This window comes from Mycetomoellerius zeteki, unplaced genomic scaffold (genome assembly GCF_001594055.1).
Source record: "Mycetomoellerius zeteki isolate Tzet28-1 unplaced genomic scaffold, Tzet1.0 scaffold517, whole genome shotgun sequence".
Taxonomy (NCBI): Eukaryota; Metazoa; Arthropoda; class Insecta; order Hymenoptera; family Formicidae; genus Mycetomoellerius; species Mycetomoellerius zeteki.
The window spans coordinates 15,851-29,257 of NW_017257520.1; the positions used below are offsets into that span (position 1 = coordinate 15,851).

The 13,407-nt window shown below is 32.3% G+C and overlaps 2 protein-coding genes across 4 annotated transcripts in view; both read left to right on the plus strand.

Annotated features, from left to right (window-relative positions):
* Positions 1 to 746: 746 nt before the first annotated feature.
* Positions 747 to 3,288, plus strand: Orc2 (origin recognition complex subunit 2). Its single transcript, XM_018455815.1, has 9 exons — positions 747 to 944; positions 1,126 to 1,200; positions 1,268 to 1,471; positions 1,555 to 1,829; positions 1,942 to 2,156; positions 2,224 to 2,356; positions 2,422 to 2,662; positions 2,735 to 2,965; positions 3,048 to 3,288. Exons 1-9 carry the CDS (start codon positions 848 to 850, stop codon positions 3,245 to 3,247), a joined length of 1,671 nt encoding a protein of 556 aa, XP_018311317.1. The 5' UTR covers positions 747 to 847; the 3' UTR covers positions 3,248 to 3,288.
* Positions 3,289 to 4,796: 1,508 nt separating this feature from the next.
* The window catches only part of rdx (BTB/POZ and MATH domain-containing protein rdx), a 113,337-nt gene continuing 104,726 nt past the window's right edge, over positions 4,797 to 13,407 (plus strand). For 2 of the 3 annotated variants that reach the window (XM_018455856.1, XM_018455858.1), the window contains exons 1-2: positions 4,797 to 5,224; positions 5,764 to 5,847. The gene's annotated coding sequence lies outside the window, so the exon portion shown is untranslated. Of the gene's footprint in view, positions 5,225 to 5,348; positions 5,392 to 5,763; positions 5,848 to 13,407 lie in introns of those variants that run through there. The other variant, XM_018455857.1, reaches the window with a different exon arrangement.

Genomic DNA, 13,407 nt, shown 5'->3' on the forward strand with positions numbered 1-13,407 from the left:
TTATGCGTTATGCAAAAGTCTGTGCTCCCCGCTTTAAAATACCTATTGTAGATTAGTGATGCCGTTTTCTGAAATCGAATCGATTTTTTTGATAATCGATTCATTTTCGAGGCCACGATTTTTTTAATCGATTTAAGAGAAAAGAATCGAACGATTCTGAAGAATCGAAAAAAAACGCTACAAATGCTTCGAAGCATTTTTTGATTGATCAATTAGTAAAATTTTTTGGTATGATATGACAACATTTGCTCTGTGTATCAATAATATGAATAAATAAGTTACGGTTACATTGTAGGACTCTATTAATAACGAGTACTCAGAGACTGTGTTCTAAAATTCACTACCAGCGCTAAAAATCTATAGTTTACGTTACGTGTATTATGACCGCGGTCCGATTCATGCTCGCAACGCTTAAAAATCATTTCATCCTTGTTGTTTGTCAAATGTTGAACGAAGACAAATAATGCTCATAAGCGTTGTCAGCATGAATCGGACCACGGCCTATATATTTTCAGCACTGGCAGTGAATTTTGGAACACAGCCAGAATAATCGATTCAAGCTGAAAAAAAATTGAATCGAGAATAAATCGTACTTCTCAGAATCGTTGGTAAATCGATTTTTTAGTACGAAAAAAAATCGATTCTCGATGCATCGAATCGAAATCCAGCACCACTATTGTAGATCCGAACTTAACGACTTTTCCTCTCACATTTTTCAATATTTTCTAACCAAATATTCACATTATTCTGTCTTCTTAATTTATTATTGGTCAAATAGGATTCGATTAGGAAATCTACTACTACTATTCAGGAAAAAGGAAGACGTAGGACACAGAAAATTTTGTGAATGATGGCTTCTGCTGGAAATGTGAGGAGATCTACACGGATAAAACCTCAAGTGAAATATGCAGAAGTCAGTGATGGGGAAACACCTGTTAGCAGTCGTAAGATTACATTAATATAAATTATTATAAACATTCTGGTTAGATAATATAATTATTAGTTAATATAAATCTTATAGAAGTAGTCTGTTATTTTAAGAGATTTACTCACTTTAAACTATAACTTGTTGTACAGTTATACTGCACTATCAATGTGATCAGTGCATTGTTTATGTTTTTGTAGCACAAACTAATATATTGAATGCTGAGATAGAGGAACAACTAAAAGATATCGAAGAGGATGTACAAAAACCAGTTGGTAATTGCTAAAGATTTATATGAATAGCTATTTTATTCTTATCTAATGTTGTGTTAATATGTTTTAGAATTATTTTCTGAGAAGGATGTAAGTGGAAGAAAACTATATGGATTTCAAACGCCAACAAAAAGAAACAGCATGATGATTAAAGCTAATCAGTGTCGTACACCTGAGACTCCAAAAAGTTTCAAAACACTTCCAATTTTAAAAGTTGTTCTTGACGATGTTCTTGCAAACTCTAACAATCAAATGGTCAAGAAGGATAGCAAAGGTCTTCTGTTTTATAAAGAAACTTTGTTACAAATTATAAAAAACATATTTGCATCTTTTAATTTCTTTTTTTTTATAACTTAGTCTCTCGAAAACGATATTTGCCCAGTGTAAATTCAAGTGGCGACGAGAGCGTGTCAGAAGACAGTGAATATATACCTTCAAATGATGAAATCAGTTCAGAGTCTTGTAAAACTTCTGATAAAAGTGAGGATAGCGATAATTCTGATGTAAGCCAAGAAAATAATACCAGAAGGAAAGTTGTAGGAAAAGTATTGAAACCTTTATTAAGACGCCAGGTACAAAGTACACCTAGGAAAACAAGGAGAGGACATAAGACTGTTGCTTACAAGGATTACGTAAGTTGGGATTAACAAGACTGTCTTAAATATTTAGCAAATTATATGTAAATATTTCAATTATGATCCATATATGTATAGTTTATTGATGAATTTTTTTTAACATTTAAAGCACATAAAAACCGACGAATATTTTGAATCTCAATCAGAAAAAACAGTTACATCTGATCGTACATTAGAAAGACTCAAGAACGCTCGTCTCACCGAAGAATCACTAGGAAAGTTATTAATAAATCAAAGTCATATTTCTACAATCCATAAAAAACATATTTGTTCATTGACAGAAAATTGTAGATCGTTCTTTCCTATGTGGCAATTCATATTGGAGTAAGTATTAAATATGGTTGAATATTTTTTAATGAAACATTATTTTAAAACTTTTGTTATATTTTAGAGAAGGTTACAGTCTGCTACTTCATGGAGTAGGCTCAAAAAGAAATTTAATAAATGATTTTCATAATGAGATTATACGAGATCATCCAACATTAATTATAAATGGATTTTTTCCTAGTTTAACACTGAAAGATGTAAGTTAAATCCATTATTAATTAAAAGGATATGTACGAAAGTTGTATATTAAATGTTATTTCAGATACTCGATAACATAATAACGGATTTGTTAGATTTAAATTGTCCAACAAATCTTAATGATTGTTTAGAACTTATAGAAACAGTTATGAGAGATAATCCGAATGATCGACTTTATTTAATAATTCATAATATTGATGGGATAATGCTGCGTTCGAATAAAGCTCAAAATATACTTGCCAGTTTAGCAGCCATTCCAAATATCCATGTTCTAGCATCTGTTGATCACATAAATGCACCACTTCGTAAGTTAATATCATTATCCTGATTTTGAAATTGATTTGTTATTAGTTAACGTCGCTAATTTGTTGATTTAGTTTGGGACCATGTAAAACGCGCCAAGTTTAATTTTTATTGGTGGGATGCAACAACATTATTGTCATATCAAGCGGAAACGTCATATGAAAGTTCCTTACTGGTTCAGCAAAGCAGTGGACTCGTGTTATCCTCTCTTCAGAATGTCTTCCTATCCCTCACATCAAATGCTCGAGCAATTTATTTGATTCTTGTCAAATATCAATTGAACAACAGCAGTAGTAATTTCACAGGTAATTATTATTCAGTCACAATTAGTGTTCTATTATGTTATAATAACTATAATTTGATGATAATTTCATGACGCCATTTTAGGGATGCCGTTTAGAGATCTATATCGAGCAGCACGCGAACAGTTTCTAGTTAGTTCTGATTTGGCGTTAAGGGCACAGTTAACTGAATTCATTGATCATAAATTGCTACGAATTAAACGTACAGTTGACGGCGCTGAACACCTAATGATACCTCTTGATAAGCCTCTTCTTAAACAATTTATGGAGCAATATGGATCATAATTGATGAACATAAGAAAAAGTATATATTTTTATAATAGTTGATAATATAAGGAAAATAATAGTTTAATGACTGAAAATTCAACTATTAATTTCTTTATTGTATATCACTAATTTATTGCATTTTATTTTTTATTCATTGTATTTCATATAAAAAGTAAAAAAGTTATATAGACATCAATAAAGTACCTGATATTAAAGATCGACAATCTTATGAAAATTCGTATACAACTTAAAATTTAGATTTAATTCATAATATTAATATCACAATGCTCGTATGACATTAACTTTATGATTTTTTTATTATCTTGATGTTTGATATGTATCTACATACATTTAGGACTTAATAATATTCATATTCAATTTAAAACTGCAATTTTGCTATTCGAATTTGATTATCTATGTGAGCAATAATTGTGGAAAAAAATTATAGTTTTGCAATATATATCATTGCGTCTTTATATATATTGATGAAATATATGTATAACAATATATCATTTAATATGGCGAATTTTATAGTGCATTAAAAACTAATTATTTAAGTGCCAGTAATAAAAAAATGTTAGTAATAAAAAATTAATTTGTATAATCGATGATATCGATATTGATCAATTATCTCTCTACTGATTGTAACAAAAAATTTTCTCAAATTCGTTGATTATTAATAATGTCCTGTTGGTTATTTCGGTATGATCTTTACAAGATTTCCTTTTAACTTGAAGCAAAAAGTAAAAAAATAAGGACAACATCACACGGTGTTCCCAAGCGGTCACCCATCCAAGTACTAACCGTGCTCAACGTTGCTTGACTTCAGTGATCGGACGAGAACTGGTATTTCCAACGTGATCTGGAAGTTGTCCGATTGTATAGAACATTTGGAAATGGTTTTGTTTGATTTTGTGATTCATAATCGCCTTCATTGTTTTATGTAGCAATATAATAAGTAATGTTAATTGTATTGTTATATTAAAAAAATGACGTTATGAACAAATCTGAATGATAATTACAAAATTACAGTTTTAAATTGAAATTGAATCATGAGCCAAGCTCCCTAGCCTTTTATATATTTTTCTAAGTTTGAATTTTATTCGTTTGAGCCTTTTAGTTTACTTTTAAATTAAAAAAAAACGTTATATAAATATATAAACGCATAAATGTTTCATTGAAAAGTTATAACGAAAAATGCAAAAATAACTAGCTTATTTGACTAGTTTCTTTGTTTGATATAGAAATAGATTGTTCGTTTATATTATAACTCCATTTCAAAATGTTGTCCCTTACGAATCCAAGACTGGCATTTACGAAAAATAGAACTGTTGAATTTTACATTCTAAATGTGAAAAATATACCATTGCGCAATCAACAGACGGTAGTGCACGCATGCGCGGTCTAGTGAGATTGTCCCGCCATCGCTATCACGCGACTTGCGGAGCATCGCAAAATTAACGCGAGTCAAATGAAGGCGCCAATCGTGTCCGCGATTAGAAGATACTTTTATACGTGATAAGTGAACGATGTGCGAAAGAAACGGTTTAATATAATCGCACAATGAGCAACAAGACACTGTTTCCACGCGCAAATATAGTTACTTCCGAAATGTCGTTTTTGTCGCGACGCGCCTCGGCGAAATCGAGACCGATCAGCGATGTTAGGTTATGTGCCTCGAAGCGCGGCACTACGAAGTTGTCCGATTTACGTCGATTGCGACTTCGATAATCGCAACAGTTCGAAAGTCGCGATCGGCGCCAATGGTCGGTTGGTTCGTCGTTGTCCCGTGAGCTCCATTTCTCTTTCGTGGACGAAAAGGAAAGGAAATCTCGGCCCGTCCGGCCGTCGCGTCGTGCTCGCGACCATCGTCGCGACATTCGTGAACGGGAATCGTGAAATCTGCGAGATTGCTGCAGCCTAGACGGCGCCCGGCTCCGTCAGTCGACGACGTAAACAACGCGTTCCTCGCATGACCGCTCTGACCTTACACTGGTAAGTCGCACGCGCGCGCGCAACCTTGACTTTCGGATTAAGTTGTGCATAGAGAGGAAGTGAGAAAGAGAGAAATGAGAGGGAGAGAGCAAAACGCCGCGCCGTGTCATGGAGAAGTAGCGGCGCGTGCACGTTTTTCCTGTGAAAACAGCGATGTCACTTGCGAGGTATTCACGAAGATATTCGTGTCGGAGCTTTGGGGCGTGGGGATATTTCTAAATTCATGCCGCTGCCGAACAGTCTCTTGTTCTTATAATATACTCTTTATTATATACGGAATCTTTAAAATTTATGAACGAGAGGTATCAATTCCTCTTGTGAAGTACTTTTTCTTAGATTCTCAATTTCTTTCCTCGCTGTGAGACATGAAAAACGGAGTCACAGTTGATTTAATGAGGATAATTGTCATTAAGTTGCCAGTGGAACGACAATCATGTTTATAATTTTTTTTTGTCTCACTTTTGTACCTGGGGATCAAATATAAACTTTAACTCCAGATATGTACATTCATAACTAACATAAGGATTCATTCGTTACAGGTCGTGTTTGTCGGATAAGCCTGTGTGACTGGTTCAGTTGTTATACTAAAGTAATTGTTAAACTGTTTTCATCCTGTTTCATAGGTAAGTGTTTTAAGTTATGTTATTTTTCCCATTTGAAAGAGAACTACTTTGGAATGCAAAATCGCTTCGACTGCCAATATGGAGCAGTGTAACTCTGAATGCTGTTTGCTGTCCATGTGTTGTCGTTTTAAACCAATTTTATACATATTACTTTTATCTCTTTATTTGTCATATTTTGTTTAATGATAATTATTGTTACACACTGTATCTGAAAGGACACTGTGCACAGAGGTGTGTGTAATAAATGGAATGTAATACATACACACACATATATATATAAAATATAATATCAATTAGTCCTCTTTCGTATGATAGTTTTTTATTCTATGATTTTTTTTATTTATCTGACAAAAGCTTTAAAGTGCTTTGACGTTCTTTGTTGTTTTATTGGCATTTTGACCATACTTTTGCGAGTTTTATATCATTGTTAGAAGGACACGAAACAGTATTATAGACGTGTTCTGTTAGACGTATTTGGGTATTACCAGATTTATTTATGTTGAATAGTGCAATATGATAATTATTCTTACGCTACTACTGTTTTCACTTTCAAAATTTGACTATTGGGAAAACATTGAATATCATTTTATAAAAATTAGTAAACATTGTTACTTTTATGTCAGAGATTAATAAGCAAAGGTATGACTTTTCTACATAATTAGGAAAAATATTTTATTAAAAATGTTTTTTTAACTATTGAAAGAGTAATTTTGTAAATCTTTAAACAAAAACGTAAAACTTTTGCTCTCGTAATAGTTATCAAATTATCTGATAAGATTGCAGCTTAGGTAATGCCATTTATAATTCATTTATAAAATTGAATCGACCAATGATTTATAAATAAGTTATTAAAATTTGTTTATGTCGCGAGAATAATTCGTTCCTCTTCCATGAATCATAGGATGCTCGATTCATGGATGTTCTCAGAGAAATTTAAATCATTAATTTAAAATTTCTTTTTTATAAAGTAGTAGTTTTGTAATATTTAATAACATTAATTACAGAGGAAGTATGTATGTACCATGCCTCCACCAATTGCATATTGCAACGAAATTACTTTCAAACGCGCTGATAGATGGCGTTACATTGTACATCTTAACCGCGTGTTATTTTTTTTAGTCATATAGTTGAATATTTAATATCAAAATTTAGCAGGGTTGGGTAGTAACTAAAATAAATTAATACTTAATAAATTAAAAGTTAAATAAAAGGTTAAAAAGTTAAAACTTTTAACTTAATTTGGTTAATTTTAAATGAATTTATTTTTAACTTAATTTAATTATTTTTAAACTATAATGTATTAACTTTTTTTTTTAAGTTTTGAACATTTTTTTATCCCTCTAAATGCTATTATTTTTTCTATAAAATCTTAAAAATTATGGAATTAGTTTAGAAAAATCTCAATCATTGTATGATGAATGCGACTCGTAGTGGCTAAAGCTGTGAGTTCGATCTACATTTAAGAAAAACTATCAATCTATTGCGTCATTCTTTCCTTGTTTTATCTAATGGACGATAAAGAAAGAATAAAAACTTATCTATATATAATATTTGTACATTTTAAAATATAAAAGCACCTATTTAAAAAAATACTGAAAATCAGTTTTTTATTGTACAAGAAATATCTTTGTTATTTCATATAATTAACAAATAAAGTATTAAATTTATTTGATAATCTATATTGTAATTGTTTTGTTATTTAAAGTAATGTTATTTTAAGAAAAATTAAAATATTCTGATTTAATAAAAATAATTTTTTTCAAAATTAACTTTTCAACTTGAGTTCAATCTTAACGTAACTTTAACTGAATTAATTTTTTATTTATCCAACTTTTAACTTTTAACTAAGTTAATTTTATGAGCCATTAACTTTAACTTAATTTGGTTAAAAAAAATACATTAACTACCCAATATTCTGAAATTTATAATAGCCTAGGGGATGTAACAAGAAACAGTATATTTATGGCATGGGCCATACGGGGAATAACCAAGCCTTTGTATTGTATTTTTTAAACAAAAGAGGTATCTTGTTCTTTTTAATTGCACTAAGTCTGCACTGATTATTTGTTTTTTTTTCTTTCTGAGATACAATACATATAATACATACAATACATACATGTATTGTGACATTTTTTAGGAATGGTTTTGACAATACAATATGAGCTAAAAGTACAAACTCAGTCAAACAATCGCACGAAACAAAGTTTAGCTTATAATGTTTATATACAAAATGATCATATTTTTCTGCAATTTTGGATTAGTAACTTTTAACCGAGTAAGTGGATCCAAATAAACTTTGGCACGAATATGTATTATTATTTGATTAGTAGATGTATAAAATTTGATTTAATTCTTAATGATTTAATTCTTACTTCCTCATCAAATTTGCAAATAAATATTACAAAACGCGATTTTAGTTAAGAATCATAACAAACAAAAAAAATTAAATAATTTTAAATCAAGAAGAAAATTGTGCTTAAATTGTAAACAAATATTCAGATGTAATAATAGAACAATTTATGAAATGTTTATACTTTTGATGTAGTTTTTATATGTGACATGTACATCCTTGAATCAACAGTCATTTTCTATATAAAGTCGGTAAATCAGATGCAAATTAAATCCTTACATTTTTGGATTGCTTCAAATTAATTTCGGATTTTGTCATAGTCTTTGAATATATGTAAGAACAATCTACAAAATTTTTGTTAAATTCTTAACATTTTGAAAATAGGTACTAAAAATCTTTAAGTATATGAATTATAAGTGTTCAACTGAAAAGGACAGGCCAAATAATGTTAGTAGCTGATGGATCTACTAATATCTCTGATTATGACAAGTTCGCTAATTAAATATCGTGTATCTTCAATATTATATTAAATATTAATACAATTTAAATTAATACTTAACATTATTAGTAAAATTTTGTATCTATCGCGAAATACAAAACGCCTTTGGTCGACTTCCAGCTCGATTTGATTTGTCCATCGTTTGTGCAGCTTTGCAACTGTTATGAAATTTTTTAATATATTTTGTCTTGCTCTTAGTTCCTGGATCTAAATGTATAAATCAATCACATATATTAAAAAAAATCTTACAACAATTGCAAAACTGTTTTTTGCTGAACACAGCCCATTTGTGCACGAATTGAAAACAGTGTTTCCGCAAAACAATATCGTATTTCAATTTCGAATGACGATGCTTCTGACAAAAGCGTTGGGCTTCCAAGAAAGAGAACAATTGGTTTTCACTCCACGCGTTGCTCTTGGGTTAATAGCTTGGGAGAGCGGCTTCGTTGATTCTTTCAGGTATACGGGCGTGGAATTGCATTCGTGAAAGTTGTTAAATTGTCCCGGTTTGTCTAACACATAAATATCGTGATAACGCCGAATATAATCGTTCAGACTGAGTCGAAAGATTTCTCTGAAGTTTTATTAAAATCTACGGTGCGGAAGTAATTCGTCCCTTCTTCGATAGACACTTAGCTCGTGGGCGAAGAGAAATGCTCACTGAATCATTCATTTAAAACCTCTTGTGCAGATATTTGATCGTTGAAGGAAAGCCTATTAATACTTTAATTTTAATATTTAAAGATCAAAGAGGGATTTCACAAATGATTTAAAAAATCTCGGTAATCTGAAAATTCTTAAATTTGCGTTTCGCATTTTCACTTTGTGATAGAAGTTTTGATTTGATTAAACAATAAGAATCTTATTGGACCGTGTGAGAATACAACCAATAGGAAATATAGGCTCATATATTTCAAATATTAATTTGAAGCTGGATCTTTAATGCTTAAATAATTCCATTTGAATTTGTATATACTATATATATATATATATATGTTTGCATATATACATACATATATACTATATTTGTAGTCATTTGAACTGCGCATTTATTACCTATTTCTTATTGATTTAATTTGATTATTACATTATTATCCAAAAAAGTTGACTCAACCTTTTATTTTTCTTAATTAAGACCGATATCTAGCTTGCAATTCGTTAACAATTTCGGACACGCGAAAGTCGGGAAATCTGCAAAAGTTTACTTTCATATATCGATCGCATATCTTTCTCCAACTCCGTCGCGCAACTGTTTCGCTGATTTCACTTTTGCCAAGACAAACTAATTTCTCCGAGCTACGATTCCCCGAGAAAACCGTCGCTCGATAGCTTCGAGATGTGATGCACGAACGAATGAACGAACGGAGGGAGAGATTTGCTTTCGCCTCGAACGGCTCGAATTCGACGTCGCTCGCTCACTCGCTCGCTTGCGCTTGATTATGAAACGTCCTGTACGAGGCGATACTTTCACTATCGCGGCCAAGTTTCATAATTATTATTATCGAGGCCATACGTAGGTCGAAGAGGAGACTGTCAAGAGATGGAGAAAAGGGTTGGGCTCGTCTTTCACTAACCATCGCTTCGAACAATGGCGCCTTAATTAGAGGAAAGAGAAAGAACTAATTTTATTTTATATACAGAGTCCGAATGGCACTTGTGTGCAAACGATACGTTCCTCGATAAAATCAACAATGACTTTCCCTTGACGAAATTTTCATGGAAATTATTATACGTTATTCAAATTTAATTTTGTTATCGACGCGGATCTTTTAATATAGGAATTTAATTAAAGCTATATTTACTTGCAAAGTTTTACTTTTAATAGGAATTTAATTACACTGTTGGAAAATTCGTATTGAATATAATACATTTCACGTTTCAATAATAACGTTCCACTCAAATTTTTGTGCTCGTTTAACATTAGATGAATATGTTAGAAAACAATACAGATATTGTGTAAAAAATAATGATAAATAAGGTAATGCTGACACAGTTTGTAAACAAACTGGAAATATAATTAACATTTATTATATATGTTAAACTGGAAATATAATTAACATGTATTTCATTCATTTATCTTAGAATATACGTTTTAAAACACATTTTTATGTTACTTGTTTACTTATTCATAAATTGTGTAATTTTGACACTAAGAAATGTTGAATATTAATTGTTACACAAAATGTTTAAATAACATCACGAATATGTTAAAAAATTCAACACAAACAGTTAACAAGAACGTGAGTGGACCGTTTCCAACACAAATACACAACATTTTTTATTGTGTAGCGTTTTAATTCTCACAGTGTTTGCTGTCCATTACAAAATGTTACAACAATGGGCAATTTTGTCGTGTTGTTCAATTCTTTGTCTTTGAATTCTTCGAATTCGTCAAAAAAATCTGCTGTTTCGAAAAACAATGTTAGCATCGAGACACCCCGATGTACACACATGCACATGTGTGAAACTTTTGTCCTAGCCGTATCGCGACTTTGTTACGTGTACGTGTCATATTGCGTGACCGAGAAATCATTTTTCCAACGTGATCGCCGCGCCGATCACCGGTTAGCAATTCCCTCGTCAAGGCTCGTTGTCGTCTCTTTTTCTCTCCTCTCCTCTCTCTTTCTCTCTCTTTCTCTTTTTCTCTCTCGGCCGATGCACGTGCGAAGTAACGTTCGTGTAACTAGTTTTGCTCGTATTTAATATCCGCCGTGTGTGGCGTCATTGGTGGCTCTATTAACGAGCGAGGAGCTAGGTTGACGTCGACGTGTGCTCTTTATTCGAATCTCTTTCTCTCTCTCTCTCTCTCTCTTCAAAGCATAAATAGTTTCAACTCTGAATCTTTCTCACGATGAAAGACTTTCTTGTAGTAAATTCTTTAGCAACAGAAGAATCTAGATATTAAATAGACTAAAAAAAATCAAATAAAAGATAGAAAGATGATTGATAAAGGATAAGAAAGTTAGTCGACAATTAAATATCCTCGTTGATCCAGGAATAGCAAGTATAAAATAACCAAGACGAAAACACTATATGTCAGCTATTATGCAGGAATGTGTCTAAGCTAAAATCGGAAGGCTGGCAACTCGTTCATGCTGTCACAATTAAGCTTCAATCTTTGCCATTGCTTATGCGTGAAATTTACGATTGTCTGTTTGTCTAAAATAATAAGAATTATTAAATACGATTTACGTATTGAAATAGGTTATTAGATTGCTGGTTATTTTCCATAGTTTGATAACTAAATTGGTTGGAAGAATGACTGTGCGTGATATTTGATTTTGATAGTAATAATATGTACATGGTTTTGACGATTACAGCGCCTCAGGCGTATACGACGATAATTTAATACGATGATAACGATTTGATTCCGTGCGATGCGACAAATATCGTCGGCGTTCGATTAATCAATCGCGATGAAACGGACTCTTTCTGCGGGGTTGAAGGGAGGAGGAAGAGGGTGATAGTCGTCCCAGACGAAGGAAGGAGCCCGTTCGAGGTCGAGTTGGGGTTGCTGTACGTGCACGAGCATTGCGCAAGAGCATTCACCCCGCTCAATACTCAGCGACAGCACACAGAGATACAGAACTCTGAAAATGTACGGTCTACACATGAAAGAGAGCGAGAGAGAGAAGAGAGAAGAGAGAGAGAAAGAGGAGGAGGAGGGAGGGAGATAGGGAGAAGAGGGGAGAGAGAGAGAGAATGCGAAAGGGAGAAAGAAAGAGCGTGGGAAGCAGAGAGATCCTAGAGATGAGAGAAAGAGGAAGGGAGAGAGATTGGAGCAGGAAGAGGAAACCAGCTCTAGCGAATCATCCCAAAATGGGTTATTCTATACGTTTGTATGCGTGTATGCATATGCGTACATCTACTTTGTGTACGACCAACCCCGCCTTCGATAGTGCACCAGCAAACCGCTCGTATTTCCTATTTATTATACCGTACGACGTACGATACGCGCATATACCGGGTGTTCGAACTGTTCAAGAGATGAAGCGATATCAGAAAGTATCGTTCGACTCTCTTCAGAGAAATTGAAAACCTGGGAAAGGGAAAGTTCGGAAAAATTTTCCCTCGATAAAGCTGTCCGGATTTGATTATAATGCTTAATTTAGAATCGAGCGATTTGCAAGACGTTGTTATTAGAAGTTTAAGTTAATTAAAGAAAAAAAAAGAAACAGGAAATTTTCCAAATTTAAATTCGGGAGCGAGAAGGAAGATAGAAAGCTGATTTGACTGGATAGTATTTTTTTTTTTATTTAAATTTTGGAAAAATAAAAATTTCGATTCACATTTTTTTGTCAAAGGAGTCTTAAATATTTTTGTTTAAACATTGTTCTCACATGTATAAAAACTTCGTACAAGATTTCTGTAGAAAGATCACATTGTATGTTCAAAATTTGCATAGTTTTGCTCATGAAAAGCTTGCGTGGAAATTCTGAAGGACGTGCCTTTCGTAATGTGTAATACGCAAATGTTCACGGACATGATATAACTTTTATCGTGGCACGTGCACGAATACTTTGATTTTATCGTAAACTGTTAAGTGAAATTACGGAATAATCAGCATTGAGACATTTTCCCGTTGTGACGGCTTTACTTACAATATTTTCGTGACAAACATCGAAGCAAGGTGAATCTATTTGAAAAAAAATACGTGAAAATTTATGAAGTTAATTAAGTGGTTTTAATAATAATTTATGATATTTACAAT